Here is an 18,582-nt window from a genome sequence, read left to right as displayed (position 1 = left end):
GGGAAAGGAGGACGGGAAGACGAAGTCTGGGATGGATAGGCCTCCGACTAGACAGAGAAAACAGACTTCCCCCAAGACGTGAGAAGAATCTACTGATCGCACCTCTACCGAGAAATATGCACTCAATACACAGCAAAGAACGCGGAGACCACAGGGCCAAGGCCATAGCTAAAAATATGAAAATCAAGAAAGCCCAGGATGTAGCTTAGCTGGACGCAACAAGGCGGAAGCATGGAGCGGCACTTAGACAGTGGTAGATGGAGAATGCACTCCCAAAATCACGGTCTCGTCGCGCACCCGAGACGTAACGCCGGCCGAAGAAGTGTCAATAGCGCTCGGTTTCGTCGGTACCCGAGCGCATATAATTATTAGCGACAGCAAAACAGCCGTACGTTTTGCAAAAGGTAGAATTTCCGAGAAAGCCAAGCGCATTCTGAAAACGAACACAATTAATAGAACAATATCCATGATATGAACACCTGCGCACGAATCTGTCCCTGGCAACGAGGTTGCGCACGAGCTCGCTCGAGATTTTTTGCTACCGAGTGGCAGTAGAGCAACCCGAATGCAGAGGATTAAAAGATAACATAGCCACATGCAACGAATTTACTGAACGCTATTAATCACAAAGAAGGACATTTCCACCCCGGATCGGACTCTCCCCAACCGTGAGGCGCGTATCTGGAGGAGGTTACAAGCTCTGAAATTACATCTGCCGAGTCAGGGTCTGCTTGACGCAGACCGGGGATGCAAACGACACAAAATGAAAGAACTGCGAAAAAAGGGGCACTCTTCGTCACATAATTTGGGAACGCACTAATTCCCCGGGCGCCTGCATAAATATTAACAGTAAAGAAGCCTAAGAAGTTTTGCTACGGAGTGAGGACCCCGCAATCCAGCAGCAAGTCACTCGCCTGACGGCTGAGGACGTGAAGCAACAATGTAACTTCACATCGTGTTTAGTCTGCGAAGCATCCCTATCCGCGTCCCAGGCCTGCTTGCCGGGACCGGGGATCTTGGGGCTCCTTCTCGGTGGATCAATAAAAGTTTTATTTATTCATTCATTCCCTCACAGTCCCCGTCCGCTCCACCCCGCATCAACATCGTCATGTCTCCCACATGAAGCCTTACTACTCGAACTCTGCCTTGCCGTCTAGTACGAACCGGGACGGTGATTTTGCCGCAGAGGGCGGGGGTGTAGTGCTACGAACGCTTGTTTTGCGAACGATGACGCTTGTGATATTCTGTGAGCGGTTCGGCGGTCGCAGGCCTTCGGCCCTTGCCTCGCAGAACATCTTGCAGACTGCAACAATATGAACACTCTATAAAGAAGATATGGAGTACACATGGATCTTCGCATATTTCTCTATATCATATGGGCTCCACATACCCGCAGTTCCATAAGAGTGGCTCATATGGAATGTTTCAGTACGATAACAGTCAAGAGAAGACGGGCGGCCGCGGGTACCTTACAGGGCGTCTCCACAGATTGTGGTTACACTTTGTTAATTACAGGTCGAGTTCTTTGTCATAATAAAACATTTACTAATTCACGAAAATAGTTTCAAAGCTCCAGAAAGGAATGACATCCAGTTACGAAGCCAGGCTTGGTAGGCTGGGGCACTGTTTTGAGCAATGCAGCGATGACGCCACGCATAGTTCCAGCTGAACGGTCACACCCATGAATTCTGGACAGGCGCATTTTTCAACAGGAAGCTGTTTAAAGCAACCTTTCGCTTGTAAGACTGCACCATAACAGTCAGTCAGCCGGTACCCCCAGCGGACACTTGTAGCTTTCTGTTGTCTGTTGTCAAAAGCACCCGGTTGGTTTTTCATGGCTCTTTTAGCTATTCGGTGTGGGCATAGAATTAGCCTCAGTCGCTTTGGGGCGTTAAACCTCATAAACCAACCAACCTAACTTTAAGAGAAGATTTTGCGACACATCTGAAGGTTAGACCATTCCCATCAATATGAAATTGACAGTATTTTACGATATTCCACAATTGCCTCAAAATTAAAAGTGATACCAAAGAAAGGTGGATTTGTATGGGTTGGTTGAAACGCGACTGCAATCACGGTTATGTTTAGGCAAACGCCGAAAGTTTCTAAATACAAGAACGGCATTTTATTGTAAAGCAAACCATAGGGAGCACCGACAGCGAGACAGTGTTTGTGACTCATCGGATGCAGTGACACGTGCAAAGTCACTTCAGTTAAAATAACGGCCTGAGAGGCAAGCTGGTGCATGATGAAATGAAAGGCGGCGGAACAAGGACACAAACAAGACACGTGGTGTCTCTTTCTTGTTTGCGTCCTTATCGCGCTGCCTTTCATTTCCTCATTTCAGTTGAAGCCGAAAACCAGGGCAGAGAGGAGGATGTACACAAAATGTATACTAGGTAATTTATGAGGAGATAAAGAACTTCAAGTAACGACGGAGTACAAAAGAGAAATAAGCTTTTGTTCTCTTTCCTGCATGGCAATCGGAAAAACAGTAGCGTCTTGTAACGGAAAAGTGAAGCATTTTGTTGTGTGTGGTTTAACAGAGCAGTGCGCATAGATTCTGAGAAACGTCGCAGTGAAGGGCTGCGGATAAATTGAGACAACCTACGGTTCTTTAACGTGCACTGACATCGCACAGCACACTGTCGTTTCAACGCGACAGGGTTCGTCCCCCATGTCGAACATTGTTGTGGTTCAACCCGGCTGATCTTAGTAAGACAAGCAAAAGCTCCGCTAAGCATAGTTATCCAATCTGACAGCTTTCCGCATCGTAAAGGTAATTAGATTGTTAGTGAGCAGTTGTGAGTGGCGCTCCGTCCCGTCTATCTTCCTTGTATCTGTGTCTGTTTCGCGCCTTTAGTCACATTAATAACCTATTAATAAACACTATGACCTCGTTAATCACCACAATAGCCACTTCAACCACATGGGTCACATTGGAGCCCGTAGCTGCTGCATCAACAGGATGCAAGTTCTGGTAGCCGGTTCCGTTCGCTTATTGTACGTGCGAACGCCGCCGCGGTGGCTCTGTGGTTACGGCGCTCAGCTGCTGACCCGAAATACGCCGGTTCGATCCCGGCCGAATTTTGATGGCGAAATTCTAGAGGCCCGTGTGCTGTGCGATGCCAGCGTACGTTAAAGAACCCCACGTGGCCGAAACTTCCGGAGCCCTTCACTGCGACGTCCCTCATAGCCTGAATCGCTTTGAGATGTTAAACCCCAATACACCAATAAACTATTGTACGTGGGAAAAATGACGAATGCTACACCAAAGCACGACCATTTCACATTCCTTTAATTGAGGTCGGTGTAACCGGGATTCGATACTGCCACATTAATTGAGATTAGGAGGCAAACGCCACAGCGACTCGGCCACCGTTGCGGTTTACGAGGAAAAGGCCTTTACAGAGACATGCGCTTAACGTGTGCACCATGCTGCACAGCTGACAGTTAAATTGAAGGAACAGTTTTAGCACGATTCATTTTCTTCGCTGGACGCCGCTTACTCTCGCGCCTTGCATGCATGGATTACGAGCATTTTATGTTCTCTGATTGCTGCGCCACTGCCCCGTTTCGTGAAATCTTGCATGACGTCCTCGGTGAACGACCGGAGCTCCGCCCTTTCTTCGTCGTTCAGCAAGGAGTAGACTGGATTCAAGAAGCAGAAGAAGTCTGGAAATGAGAACAGGGAAGATCATGGTTATTCGGGATGCCGACAGGTGGAGTCACTTTTCCTTTTTTTAGAGTATTCGAAGTACTAATTATTTTACGTATAGTTTACGCGGAAAGATACGTAGCTCGCTTTAAAAAATGGTTTGCAAGCTTCTGAGGTATGGGAAGCTTTTTGGTAACTTCTTTCGAAAGGCTAGGGAAGAACAAAATATTCTCAACCCGGTGTTATGTTTTTTATGATGGTATAGGCTTTGTACTAAAGGCGCTACATGTTAATTTTATTGATTTAATTTATCCATGAGACCAAAGCATAAATCGAACGCAAAGTTACGAGCTCAGTTATTTCTTATGTTTGAGCTCCTTAGTAGTGCGACAAGGTAGCGCCCTGCTCTGTGCGCTACTCTGGGTACAAAAAAAAGAAAGGTGCAAAAAAATAGTTACAGGGACTTCTGTACTGGCGCTGCGAAATCACTGATAGCTTATCTGGAGTTACATTAAACTTTTTCTAAATTTTTTGCATCTATTTCTATCATTTCTATCTCCCACCTGTTTCCATATGGAAGTGATAGGTACGGTTGGAGATGCTCATTTTCTCGTGGTGCAGACGGACGGACAAAAATCTCCTGCATTAAAGGAACGTAATACAGATGCGCCGCGCCGTGGCGATGAACCCGATGAACCCTTAGCTACTTTGAACCCTTAGCTACGATGAACCCCGTAGCTACTTTAACTAACAAGGGAGGGCGCCACGGACGTCGTGATTGCTGCGTCGCGGGGATAGCACTCTCTCTTTGGATGTGAAACTCGGCTAGCGCTGACGTTCCGGCGCGACGCTCCACTCTCCGCCAGCGGGGCGAGGTCTCGTGCTGCAACATTCTGCCACCATCTCGTCCCGTCCGGCCTCGTAGTTTCTCCCTTGCCCTATAGCGTGGGCGAACGTTCGCTCGTAACTTTGCTGGTGAGTCACACGACCTCGATTTCTTAGTGTATTTTGTTGTATTTTGTTGTATTGTGGTTGTAGCAATGAATGCCATGCTTTTGTCAGCCATAGTGTCGTTCCTTTGTTTCCCTGAGAGCCATGCCCGCCGTGGTTGGTGTGCGCTTGGTAGCGTACGTGATCACGGGTGGGGTCCGGCGGTATGGAACTCGGTCAGCCGCGGTTAAGCGGAGAGGGCGCAGTTATCCCCCCTAACTATTAGAACCCCACAGGCTACTCGGAGTCTCTGGACCACGGCACAGCGGCGTCGTTGGTGTCATCAGCGCGGCGACGTAACATGCTGCGCAAGCGCGCTGACACGTCGGCCAAATGGCGAAGGGGAGCCATCACGTGATATAAACAACGAGACGTAAGGGTCTCTCCTAAATTTTCAGTGCAAAAGCACTCATCCGCTCACCAACACTGACCTAGAATCTTGTACGTCCGATCTTTGCCGACACCTATAAGCAGCGACGCCATGTCAAGTTAAAATAAAAGTATGACACATAGAGACGTCCAACTTTGCCCTAGACTACTCCGAATTGTACCATGGTCAACACGATGGCGACATTAAAATATCGCCGTCGCGAGTTTCAAAATTTGTCCCGGACCATCCCCAAAATTTCATCTTAGCCTAATTGTACCCAAAAACCACTGCTTTCGCACTATAATCGGTTTAATCATGTTCAAGCCCTAATTTTTTTCTTCCTTTATGCGTGGACAACTCTTGTCACATGACACTTGACTGGTCACACCACCTACCATGTCACCGGATTGTTACACTCTTTGCCGTTAATGTGTCAGGGAGGGTGCCTTACAAAAAGGCTCGCAGTAAAAGAAGCTACTCGCCAAGAGCTGTCTCCTTGTTCAGTCCCATATCTCCAGTGAGGTGGAAGACTTCGCAAGCCAGAGGCAGTAGGTTTGTAGCTCGCACGATGCTTGCCAGATGAGAGCGTAGCGAAATGGCGTCTTCCATGTCTCTAGTCTCCGGAAGCACCCGCAGCAGCACCTGTTAAATAAAGAACAGTGTGTTTAAGCAATGCAGGTGCGTCTCAAGAAAGCAATACACCAACTTCGGATTTACATACGGGTGTTGCGCTTCGCTCACTATGAGTCACGTGGAGCCGTGGGTAAAGAACAGCTGTAGCTACATGCCAAGATTTGGCCTGAGCATTGCGATCACTTTGCCCGTTTTCCGCAAGGAAAGCCGCTGCGCTGGAGCAGAAATGATCACATTTCTTTCTTCGTTATATTGATGCTCAGTATAAGGTGTGCATTTCCACAACGCTGACAAATAAAGGGAGCACTACTGGAGTAATCGCGATATAGTTCTCGCTCTAAAGGTGGTATACTTTGAGGATTCTTCGAATTCAAATTTAGTTAATCCATCATTCGCTTCATGTGGTTCTGCAGTGACCAGTTTGAAGAAAAAACAAATATGGGTGAAAGACCAGGTGGAAGACCATTGCAGCCTAATGTGGTGTGAACAAAAACTGATGTGGTTATAATGTGATTAAAATGTGATCATAAATCTCTCTGATTATTTGTCTTAGGTTGTCATTTTAGGACGCTTGAACGATATGGTTGTGACGCATGTGTTTTGAGGGTGTGAAGGAGGTATAAGAAGCAGTCTTTCTTCGAAATAAAAATCAGTTGTAAGTCAGCGTTTGTCTCTTGTCCAAGTGTTTTGCGCAAGCTGTCTAGAACAGCATTTTGCCTGAAAGCCCGCCAGGATTCTCCTGGGAAATAAATGTAAAATGGAGAAATGGAGCTGTGAAGGAGAAACTCACAGCTGTAAGGTTGAGACAGGAAAAGGGCAGAGTGGGTCAGGGAACGAATGCAGGTTAATGACATCCTAGTCGAAATCAAGAAGCTATGGCCTGTAATGTGAAGGCAAGATAACCGATTATGGTTAATGGCAATGGAGTAGATTCCAAGAGAGGGCAAGCGTAGCAGGGTATGGCAGGAAGTCAGCCGGTGAAGTGAGATTAGGAAGTGTGCGAGGAGAAGGTGACCGCGGCTGGCGGAGGGCAAGAGTAATTGCAGGCATGTGAGAGAGGAATAATCCAGCCAGAATAATCCAGAATAATGAATAATAAGGCAGACTCTTGTATGCTAATCCCTCCCCCCCCCTCCTTGCCTTATAATTTCATGCATTCCGAAAGGCTCATATAGGCACAAGGTAGAAAATACGGTGCTTGTTCGGACAACACATACGAAAAACTCGCATATATCATGACGATAAGCAGATCCTTGTGAAAATCGTGGAAATTATACGGAATTTATACAGAATACAAAAGCATGTAAAGTGCTCCGATTTAAAAATGCATTTCTAAATCATAAGGACTACCTATTTCCATAATTCTGTCCGTAACAAAAAAGACAACACAGTTTTCTGTCGTCGCAACAGGTATTTTTGTATTGTTTAGATACCTTGCAATGCCGTAAGAACGACATTTTATGCCGTATTGCGGAGTCGCTTATAATAAGAACAGAGCCAGTCTGTCTCCTTCCCAGATGACTTCGAAATACGACGAAAAAATTGGATGGGTAACATGATCTCCGCCTTAACGGTATGACGCGATAGCATGATTGGTTAGTATGCACAATATATGCACATATGCACAATATATGCACAATATATGCACAATTGGTGATTCTTTACTTCACATTCATAAATCCCTGGGAGTCCTCATAGAACTCATGCTCTTTCCGAGCGACCAATCATTAATTTAACGGCCATCTGCCACGGTGGGCAGTTTGCTTACAATCAGGTTTTGACTACACCAGAAAGTCACGTGACCTAGGTGGCCCACATGGGCATTTTTCTGGGCATTTTTCGTGCCTTTCTGGCTCGCGGTCAACGACGTCAATGATCGCGATGGCGATGGCGGAATTTCTGCGACACGATCTTCTCAACGGTATTGCGTTAAAAAATTTTGGTTACGTGTATACACCAAAACTTCTCGGAGCACGACTCAATCGTATTTTTAGGCTAGGTCGACGACGATTTTGTGTACATCCCCATTTCGAGATCATACGCAGCGGGCAGGCTTCGCGCACTTGCGCGGGACATCCCGCTTGCCGCGTGGAATTCCGGGCAATTTTGCAATTCACGTTTAAGATCATTGGACCCAGATCTGAAGCTCCGGCTTCCATCAGGGCTACCACGACGAGACGAAACTTTGCTGTGTCGCCTCTGGCTTGGTGTAGCTTTCACCAACCATTACTCTTTCTTAATCGGTATGTCTGATAGCCCTGCATGTTCCATCTGCGGGCATGACGAGACTACAACCCACATTCTTTGTGACTGCCCTGCCTACAGCGCCGAAAGGCAATCTCTCAGCCGTGCGCTGGAGCGTCTGGATCCCCGCCCACTGACGGAAATGAAGATTCTTGGCCACTGGCCGCGGCGGTCGCCGGCGGTGAAGGCCTCCAAGAGACTGCTCCGATTCTTGCGAACTTCTGGCCTGCATGATAGGCTGTGACTTCAACGAACACTGACGTTTTTATAGTGAGTTCAGTTTTCTGCTACTCTCCTTTCTCTTTCTTTTTTTATCCCCTCACTCCTTTCCCCCCGTGTAGGGTAGCAAACCGATTATTCTTCGGTTCACCTCCCTGCCTTTTCTCTTCTACCTCCTCCTTCTTCTCCTCCTAGGCTGGGATGGGAAACCACTCATCTGGAAGGTTTTAGTGTACCCCCAGAAACTCACGTCAGAGTACTTGCTCCACCGGGCCGATTTGAGCATGGCGGTGAAGACGTCGAATACAGCCAGGTTGTTGGTGAAGACCAGGAAGCACTCTCCCCCCGGGGCCGTCAGCGCCTCGATGTTTCTCATGGCGTGGCGGTGGTCGGCGATCCAGTGCAGGGCCAGGAATGAGTAGACCCTCTGGAAGCGACCCTCGGCCCGCACGAACCTCGCCACGTCTTCGTCCACGAGCAAATCGAGGTACTGGTACTCGATTTTCGGGTCCGAGCGTTTCTGTCGGGCGAACTGGAGCATGGACTCCGAGTTGTCGGCGGCCACTAGCTTCTCACACCAAGGAGGCAGTCGAGGAAGCAGATGCTTCAATGTGAAGCTGCGTGGAAGGCAGTTTTCCAATCAGAACAAGTCTCAGCTCCCAAGTAGCGCAAACCGGCCAGCTTCGCACAGAGATCATTAAGACCGGATTGCTCCTTTAAAGTACTGTTTATTTCCACGCGTAATAGAGCACTTTATTCGCTAGGTCCTGCTCGTTCTCCCCCTCTAAAGTCATTTCTGACCCCTTTCGCACAAGGTTAGAGCTTGTATTTTGCTTCCGTATCGCATCGTATTTTTTTTACGTGATTAAAAAACGTTAAAGGCCACCTAACCCCGAAAATCCGGAGTCGGCGCTGCGACCGAAATATCGTGCGCATGATTCGGGCGGTCGGTGCCCAGTGAGCAACTTAGGAGGCTGGTCACGTGGCCTTGCGGCGTCTCCACAATCTGCCCGCCGGATTGTGAGCAAGTTGCCCACAGTGCGAGGTGCCTATTAAATTATACATTGGTCGATCGGGAAGAGCAACCTGGGCTCCACGATCAAGGTCCACCGCTCGGAGCATCTGCCATCGCAGGGCAATGGCGCATCGCTTAACGGCTGCACCGCTACACCAGGAGAGGTGTGAGGACTCCCAGGGATCTGTGAATGTAAAGTAGGGTACGCATTGTTCTTTACTACGTTCTATTACTGTTATGTTAGTTTTGTGCTATGTAATCTGCCGCGCCTCTTTTTTTGTGCTTTTGCCCCTCCTGCTTGGACCCATCTGAGGGTTTGCAGTATTCTGTAAATAAATAAATATGTCCCACCGCGGCGGTCAGTCCTTAGGGCGCTCGGGTACTGAGCCGGAGTGCCCGGGTTCGAACCTGAGCGCGGCGGCTTCGTATCGATGGAGGCGAAACGCAAAAGGCGATGAAAGCTCCACGTTAAAGATCCCCAGGTGGTCGAATTTATTCCGGAGCCCTCAGCTACAGCACCTGTTTCTATCTAACTTCTCCACTCCCACCTTCCTTGTGGCCTTGTGGTAGAGCATTCGCCTCGCACTCGGGAGGTCCTGGGTTCGATTCCCAGTGCCGCCGGTTGCCCATCGGTTTCCTAATGGGTACAAGATTTCTCCTGGCCAGGTGCTCGGCTCTTGTGACGTGAGACGCTTGGGAAGAGGGTCTTGGAACGAGCCGTTGCGTTGACGCGCCAGTAATTTGTTCCGCCCTGTTAGGCAACTATAAATCCGCGTCATTCGGTAAAAGCCCACTTGTGGCCCTCTTCTAGACGCCACCACGCCTTCCCCTACGGCGCGGTTCAGGTGTCTATCGAGATGTGTGACATTTACTGCGCCTATTCCTTTCCTCAGACAACCAATTTTCCGTCCGCATATATGGCAATTAACCGATTATGTTAGCGCGTTTTAGTCTTAAGGCAGAGGTTAAATGTCCCGCACCCCAAACCCCCTCCCCCCCTTCATCTTTTTATTACGTTCTTTGACGTCGCTGCAGTCATGTTGCATTTACGAATTCGCACACCCATTCCTGCAATTTCACCGTGTGGTTGGAGTAAGTAAAAATTTGGCAGTGGCTTAGCTCTGGTTAAGCCCGGATATACAAGCGAAAAGCTGCAGTTGTGCTTTGTTAAGCGTCATAGCTATCGCAGTTCGCCCACAATGCACTGGAAGCACCACGATAACGGTGTAGGCAAGCGCGTTGTATAGCCCTCCTTCCGCATGCGTAGTAACTGTGGTAAACACGCGGCTGCAAGTAGCGTCATACGAGGAAGCCGAGCGCGCGCCGATGCACACTCGGTAAACACGCCCAGAGCGCGCGAACGACGGCGAAGGTCGACCGGCGGAGCCGCGCTCGGCGGCGGCTCCGCCGATCACCTGCACCTCTCCAGTTACGTCACGGGGCGAACTCGCGCATGCGCAGCTGTGGCTAAAATTGATCACGGCGCACTGCCAAACCCGGTGTTGACTAGCCTAGTGAAGCTTTTCGCTTCAAAATAAATCGTACATAAATCAACGCTTCAAATTTGAACGCCGAAGACGGTATGCCGGAGTGTGCTTGGTGTGAAGATCGTTGAAGGTTCCCTCTATCGATTTTTCTGAATGCCGTGTTCGAACGGTTGATGTAGAATCGTTCCGTCCATTTTCTTGCCACAATTATCCAGGACTCACCAAAACCATCCTTTTGGGGAGTAAGCTGTTCATCGCAAGCTGCTACAGAGACATTGCGTCTTTTTGTAAAGTTGTTTGTAATAATTGTTTGTAATAAAGTTTTGTAATAATGGAAAAGCGGCCTTTTTTCGTCCTTCCTTTCCCTTTTCTTTACTTCTTTTTTGTCCTGTTCTTTACTATTTCCTTGAAAACAGTCTAACAGGGAACGAACCTAGAGGCGACAGAGCAACTCAGAAGGAATCTGGGCCCCTTGCCCATCATACATAAAACAAAAAAGCATAGCATAAAGTTCGTTCAAGCTGTAGTTCTAGTATCAGACACTGGGAACAAACTGGACTTTGCGTCTGTCGTTGCTACTTCACATGTGCCGCCCTACCTGAGTGGTCGTTCTTGCGGTGTGTTTGCAATAAGGCATGTCCGCAACGAACCGTCATTCTGCTGCAAGTACCGGATTCTAAAACTCGTATGCGTCCCAGGTATGATGTGGTGAGCAAGGGCTTGCAGGAAGAGTACCATTAGGCCTGATGCACATTTGTAAGCGAGGGAAAGAGGCAAAAGCGGCTGGTTGGCTCTACCTGAAGTTCGAATAGCGCGCTACCAATGAGGTACAGCCTTTGTCAAAAGTTTAGAGCCCAGGGGGTTTGCTTCTAAGCACTATTGTGGCGCTCCTGTAGCACTAATGGAAGTCCTACGCATCGGAGGGAGCAGGACCAAAAATCTTCTTACCTTCAGAAGATTTGGGACGCTGAGTGCGCATTACGAGCAAAACAATGTGGCCAAGAAGCAAACCCCCTGGGCTATAAACTTTTGACAAAGGCTGTACGTGTGTCTCAGTGGAAGCACCAAGCACATTTAAAAAGCGTCCTGTTTCTGCAGCGCATTCAGGAAGCTGCTCATAATATGGCGTTATCAGGTTAGAACGATACTGATGTGAAATTACAGTATGACTGGCTCTTGTATGCCGATGCGCGTAACCCACTGGAACAAGAATGTTTACGTTGCGCGTCAGCCGGCCGAGACAAGGGGCAGGCAAGTTCCCGGTAGACATGCGTTTATTATCCCGCGCTTACGGGTTGATGGCTCGGAAGAAACAGCGGCGGCTATCCAGGCTACGCGCGACTTTCAACCGTTCATGGCACATGCGCGCTCCGTGCGCTGCCTATAGTCAGTGCGCACAAGGACACGAAAATTTAATCACTGAAGAAAATACAGAAGGCGTTGAATAATCTATGGGTATTTAGCCGCTATGGCTACTGATGGATTCATTACAACTATTATCAAGTTACGAAACAACCCTTTCCAGGAGCAATGCTTAAATAGTCGCGTTTTAATGAAAACACAAAGAGTGACGTGTGTTTTAGGTTATACGATATGTTCCGTATTTTAGCCCCAATGAAAGATGATAAGAGGCGTCCTTATACCTTACGAGCTATAGGTAAGCGAAGATTATTTTGTTGTGCCTGCCTGGTGTCACGTTTGGGGAAGACGAATTTGGATGAGGGATGCGGAGGAGTGTTCGCACCAATTATCAGATGACGTAAAATGGCGATGATTATGGGGCCAAGGACAACGTCGAAAGGAATTTTATTTAATTCATTTATCAGCTGTTTTAGGTGATGTTGCTCTCGATTCAGATGACACAATTCAAACTGCCGAGGGCCAGAGTGCCGATAGGCTGGCTATTTATGCCTCTTCTGGCCGGATCACACCATACATGGTTACGGTGTCTGAAAGACCGCGAAAAGCTCTCAATGGCTAGTAGTTAGTAGGTTGGAAACACGCCTTGTGTCATGTAGGGGCCCCAGGTTGCTGACCCCGTGTTAGGTTCTATACTTTCTCCGGCGGATGGAGCCCTTCACGTATATGGGTGGTCGGGCATCTCGTGAGTGGGGGCGCACCAGTGGACAATCTTGACGCCCTCCCTGTCCTGTCCTCGCAGGCCAGTAATGGAGTCAAGACAGATTGGAGGATCAGAGCAAAAAACTCGCTGTCCCTATTCCCGCACGAATTCCCATAATCCGTTCCCTGACAGCCCTGACATTGCATGATTCATGCTATCCTTAGAGCCCATCCTTACAACTACTTCTAGGGGAGATCAGGAGAATCTCCCCGGGCCCACTTTCCTGCCTGTGCGTCGCTATAGTAGCTTTACCCCCTTTATTTAGTTATTTATTTATTTCATAAATACCGCCACTGCCCTTTGGCGGTCAAGGCAGGAGTGAACAAAGTTAAAAAAATTACAAAGTATTAACAAAAAAATAACAGCAACAAAGGGCGATTACACTACGAGGAGGTAAATTCAATAACACCAACGGGAAGCAAAAAAAAGTACACGCAAATCATCCGACGTCAACCAGACTGAGTGAACAGAATAAAAAGAAAGAAACCGAAATACACTGTGTACTAGATGCGCTACTGCGATGCATGAGACGAAACAGCATATATTTTATTTTTCCACTTTCTGGTGGCAAAACTGAAAATTGGTTTGGTTTATTGGGGTTTAACGTCCCAAAACGACTGAGGCTTTGAGAGACGCCGTAGTGAAGGGCTCCGGAAATTTCGACCACCAGGGGTTCTTTAACGTGCACTGACATCGCACAGCACACGGACCTCTAGAATTTCGCCCTCAAGAAATTCAGACACCGCGGCCGGGATCGAACCCGCGTCTTTCGGGTCAGCGGCCGAGCGCCGTAACCACTCAGCCACCGCGGCGGGCGAAGAAAAAGAGAAAAAAACTGAAAATTGCCCTCGGGCTTTCTCTTGTATTTTATAATTGGTTTAAGCCTATTTTTTGTACGTGGTGCAGGTAGGGGCGACTACTTTTCAGCCCGTTTGGTTGCCCCAACCCACTGAATGCCCTTTTTTCTCCTCTACTTATGTGGACAACAAAAATAGCGCAGGAAGAGAACAGAGACAAGCAAGTTCCTTTCGAGATAATCCAACAGACGGTTTCGCGATGCACATGTCCCCTAGGCTTTCTATGGCTCCAGCTTCAATAATTTCACGGGTAAGTTTGCTAGGGTTCTTGGTGATGACATTGCATGATTCGTAGATAGGTACACAATCTTCACAGTTTCTGCCGTGGACATCAAGAAAACCATCTCTTTTTTCTTTTACATTGTAACGATGCTCTCGAAGACGTTCGTTCAGGCACCTTCCACTCTGACCTATATATTCTTTCCGCATGTCAATGGTATGCTGTACACAATGATTCCATACATTCAACGAACTTTGTTACATGCTTCGTGGTAACCCACTTTTTTTCGCAGGGCCAGGTCTTGTCAACTTGCAGAGTTTCTGCAGCTTCTCAGGAGCTGAAAAAATGACTTTGACATTGTCCCGTTGTCCAATCTTTTACAAGCGGTGAGACAAACCGTGAATGTATGGAATAATAGCTTTTTGCGTATTGCTGAAAGAGCAGGGACATCTAGAGGGGAACAGATCTGTTTCAGCCGGATTTCAGCAATACTTGCAAGGACATGCATAGGAAACCCAGCTTTAGTTAGCCTCTGTACTTGTTCAGCGAAACTTGCTGTCATTAGCTGTGGACAGGATTTGGCTAGAGAGGCATAACTTTGCAATTCCCCTCCTGACAAGTTTGTAGTGCGCAGAATCATATGGGAGCAGTGGTTTGTGGGCATGTGGCTGAGATTTCCAGAAAATCTGATCGTCCTGGAATAAAAGTTTGATATCAAGGAACCGGATACTGTCCCCTTATTGGCAACTCGTGAGTAATGACTAAAGGCGAGATGCCTGTGCGTACGAATTATAGATATATATAGTGTGCATCTTAGGGAGACCCGGTTAAAGCTTTTATGTTGCTCATGATTGCTTCGCAGAGGTTTTTAAAAAAGTTAAAAAAGTGATGAGTCTTGGGCTTAAAAACGAACTAAAAAACCCAAAAGCTCTGCATTTACAATTTCTTCATGAAAGATACCAAAGCAAATCTCATATACATTGCTTATAAAAAAATTGGACCCCTAAAGATGAAAAAAACACTCATATTTTTTACGAGACAATATTTTGAAATATTTTGCGAAATTCAAAGGGCTGTCGCATGACAGGAAAATTTCTTCTCCCGATTGATATTAAGGGAAATTATTTTTGGCAGCTTAGTAAAAAGCAACAAGTTTTGTGCAAGAGACCAGAGGGCGTCGATCACTTATTCTGGTGTGTTTCGCGCGTCATGACCCAACAAGAAAAACAATCATCAGCTGTTATACTTTCATTCCTCACATGACATAAAAACTTTTAGCCCGTCACAGCCATCGTTCTGTTGATAAGAACGAAAGCTAAGTGGCACAAGAGAAGAAATTCGAATATACATTCTTCCCAGCCGAATGATGGTGAGTCCGACATGAATGCTTAATTCCCTATAGTGAGATGCTGGAAGTAGTAAGGGAATAGGCCTACTTAGGGCACGTAGTGACCGCTGACCGGGAGCAGGAAGGGAAATAAGAAGAATAAGAATAGATTGGAGCTCATATGGCAGGTCCTCTCAGATCATGAATGACAGCTTACTAATATCCTTCAAAAGAAAAGTATACAACAGCTGTATTTTACCGGTACTCACCTACCGCGCATAAAAGAGGAGGCTGACGAAAAGGGATGAGCATAAAGTATGGAAAACGCCGCCAGGTATGGAAAGAAAATTAATAGGAGTAAAGAGACTGGAAGCGGGCGGAGTGGGTGAGAGAACAAACGCGGGTTAGTGACATCCTAGTTGAAATCAAGAGGAAGAAGTGGGCTTGGGCAGGGCATGTAATGCAAAGGCAGGATAACCCCTTGTCCTTAAGGGTAACGAGTGGATTCCAAGAGAACGCAAGCGTAGCAGGGAGTGGTATAAAGTTATGTGGGCGAATGAGATTAAGAAGCCTGCGGTGATACGGTGGCCGCCACTGACAAAGGACAGGGTTAATTGGAGAGACATGGGAGAGGCACTTGCCCTGCATGGACGTAGTCAGGCTGATGATGATGATAAAAATAGCGCACACCCACGGGGGTGTATTTGTCCGTGCTTGGTGTAGACGCACTTAGGTGTAACGGCAGTGAGGAGCTAGGAAAGAAATTGTTAATTTGGTTCGAGATGATCAGGCAGTGCGTGTGGAGCATGTTCAGTCCTTTGTCTTCGTTTTTTCGGGCAGATGAAAGCAAAACTGAGGCATCTCCGCAACTGCACCTGTAAAAATAAATCTACAAAAATAAATTTATCTATAAAAATATATAAAATAAATATCTACGTGTAGGATTCGCACCTGTGACGGCGCGAACAGATCAGCGTCTCTGGGCATTGCACGACCGCAAAACGCTATCCCAGCAACCGAACACGCCGAACAAGTGTTAAACTCGAACACACTATCGCGCTGTACGTTGCACATGGTCTTCCTTATCAACTAATATTGCTACCAAACTAATATCCGCGCTTTGAGCTATGTCGCGGTAGCACAAGATATGTGCGCAGCGTGTGTTGGCGTGGACAACATTGGGGCACCGTTGACACCGGCGTGCACCGCTCTGTGGGTCAATTGGTCGGCACAACTGGCACAACTGGTCGCGAGGGGAGCGCGCTCGCGCTCCCCTCGCTCCCATCACGCTCGGTTACACCGACGGCAACGGCGACGGTGACGCGGCTCAACACACGAACGGGCGCATAAGTGCTGCGCTCTCAAATGGAGGGTTGAAGTTTAAGTTGAAAGTTATTTCCATTTCAGTAAGAAATGAGGGACCCGAGACAAAAAGTGAATGTAATTCACTTGACGGCGCTCGGGCCCCATTACATGGCAAAACAGCGAGGAGTCGGTAATAACAGTTATACCAGTACATTTAGCAGACATGCAGCTCTTACTACACATAGTTCAGTTTTTTTGTGTGTGTTTGTTATGGGTAAAGGCACAATGTGAATGATAAACATGATGAGCGAATAACAGCAGTTGTGCATAGCAACAATCCACAAAAATAAAAAAAAGACATAGGAGGAGCACACTGCAGGAAATCAGAAAAAAATTACATTTGCGAGAGAAAGAATGAATGTATTAATTTCTTATCACCATTTTCAATATAAACTTTATTTCGGCGAAAATAGTTTAACAGAGGGGGCAGAGTATGGGTATGAGTAAGCTCCGCCTTAAGGGTATGACGAGATAGCTTTCATGGGTGAATGCTGGCACATGGACAATTGGTCACTTTATCCTTGCCGTTCATACATCGCTGACAGTACTCATACCACTCCGGGCGCAGTGGTGTCGCTGCACAGCGATGGCAGGTGCTGCGACCGGCGAGGGCTTGTGCGGCACAGGTTGCTCTTACCCGAGAAACCTCTCGCGACTAATCGTTAACTTAACTGCAACGGTGGGCAGTTTTCTCACAGTCTGGTGGACAGGTTGTGATGACGCCACCGGGTTACGTGCCCTAGGTGGCCCACCTGCCTCCTAGGTTGCTTCTATGGAGATTTTTCTCTCACAGTCAACGACACCGATGACGCAACGGCGACGCTGGACTTTCTGCAACACAAGCTCCTAAACCGTATCCTTAAAGAACAAAGCGAACCACTTAAAAAAATTCAGGGGGCACTTTGGATCTCTAAAGTGCTGCAAGGCGAAAGTCCTTCCTGGCGCACTGTTTGTTTTTTATTAATTTTTTATCTTTTATTTTATTTCTTATTTTATTTTTATTTTCTTATTTTTACTAGCGTTGAAGTGCGGGCTAGTTGGTTGCTCATTAGAAAAACAGCGCGAAGGATGCAGACGAAGAAGAAGACACAAACTCAGCGCTGGTGCGCTGTGTCTGTTTTTTACTGTTTTTACTGTTTTTTTTTTATTTTTACCTTTTTATTCTTTTTATTTTATTTATGAAACCCATGCATTCACTAAATGGGCCTTTATCCATGCTCGAACCTCGAGCCTTCGTGGCGGAGTGGTAGCGTCTCCGCTTCAAATGCCAAATGCCCAGGTTCGATTCCCAGCCTCAACGCAGTTTCCTTTTAAGTAGTGACGCCGAAACGCGGACAGATCTGCCGACAAGGCTGCTAACGACAGTAGGAGGCATTTAAAGGCTTTCGCCTTAAAAAACGGAGAAACGCGTCACAGCACCTGCCCGGACCACATCCAACGTCGATGAACTGGCGCTGGTGACTCACGCCACTCCCTCCCACCGCCTTGTCGACGGGTAGGTCGAGGAAGGAAGACTGGAAGAAGTCCAGCAGGGCTGCGACGGCGGGTGCGACGGGGGCGATGGCAGCGTCGTACAGCTCCACGCAATTCTCAACGCCGTAGGTGTCGGTGTGCACACCAGCTCCGGCGCCGCCAACATGATTCCCAGCCTCAGATGCGATCATCCTGTAAAAGGGGAAAAAAGGAGCTGTCGTTTAGCTTAGTGGTAGTGCTAATTTCAGCGGAAACTGTGACGGCGCGAAATGCCGATGCCACTCGGAACGTTCAGAAACTCTGGCTGATAAGGGAGTAATTACTCATTGACATCCACCCGAGCGCAGCCACACGGCTACAAAGGAAAGCTATACAGCTTTCTCAGAAACTTCGCAGTTAAAGAAAAATTCGCCCTGGTCGGGGGTTTGAACCCGAGACCACCGCTTCACCGGAGCAGTCGCTCTACCAATTGAACTAACGGGGCGGCAAGCTTATGGTAGGGCGAGAGTGAATTCATCAATAACTCGAAGTGGGAACAGTGTTGGTCAAATGTTTAGGGGAATCCCCCAAGGTGAAGTAGATTTGTAATAACGGAGTAATAG

General features: G+C 47.6%; 1 protein-coding gene across 1 annotated transcript in view; it reads right to left on the bottom strand.

The window, feature by feature from the left end:
• Positions 1-2,722: 2,722 nt before the first annotated feature.
• Positions 2,723-18,582, bottom strand: part of LOC149345672 (4-vinylphenol methyltransferase 2-like) — a 48,284-nt gene continuing 32,424 nt past the window's right edge. The window contains exons 2-5 of the mRNA XM_089585269.1: positions 17,927-18,172; positions 8,365-8,731; positions 5,501-5,660; positions 2,723-3,675 (exon numbers count right to left, since the gene is read on the bottom strand). Of these exons, the coding sequence (XP_089441395.1) occupies positions 3,506-3,675; positions 5,501-5,660; positions 8,365-8,731; positions 17,927-18,171 (942 nt within the window). The 5' untranslated portion in view covers position 18,172 and the 3' untranslated portion in view covers positions 2,723-3,505. The remainder of the gene's footprint in view (positions 3,676-5,500; positions 5,661-8,364; positions 8,732-17,926; positions 18,173-18,582) is intronic.

This window comes from Amblyomma mixtum, chromosome 4 (genome assembly GCF_055824585.1).
Source record: "Amblyomma mixtum isolate Tamu chromosome 4, ASM5582458v1, whole genome shotgun sequence".
NCBI classification, from domain to species: Eukaryota; Metazoa; Arthropoda; class Arachnida; order Ixodida; family Ixodidae; genus Amblyomma; species Amblyomma mixtum.
This window is presented reverse-complemented; position numbering and strand designations above follow the sequence as displayed.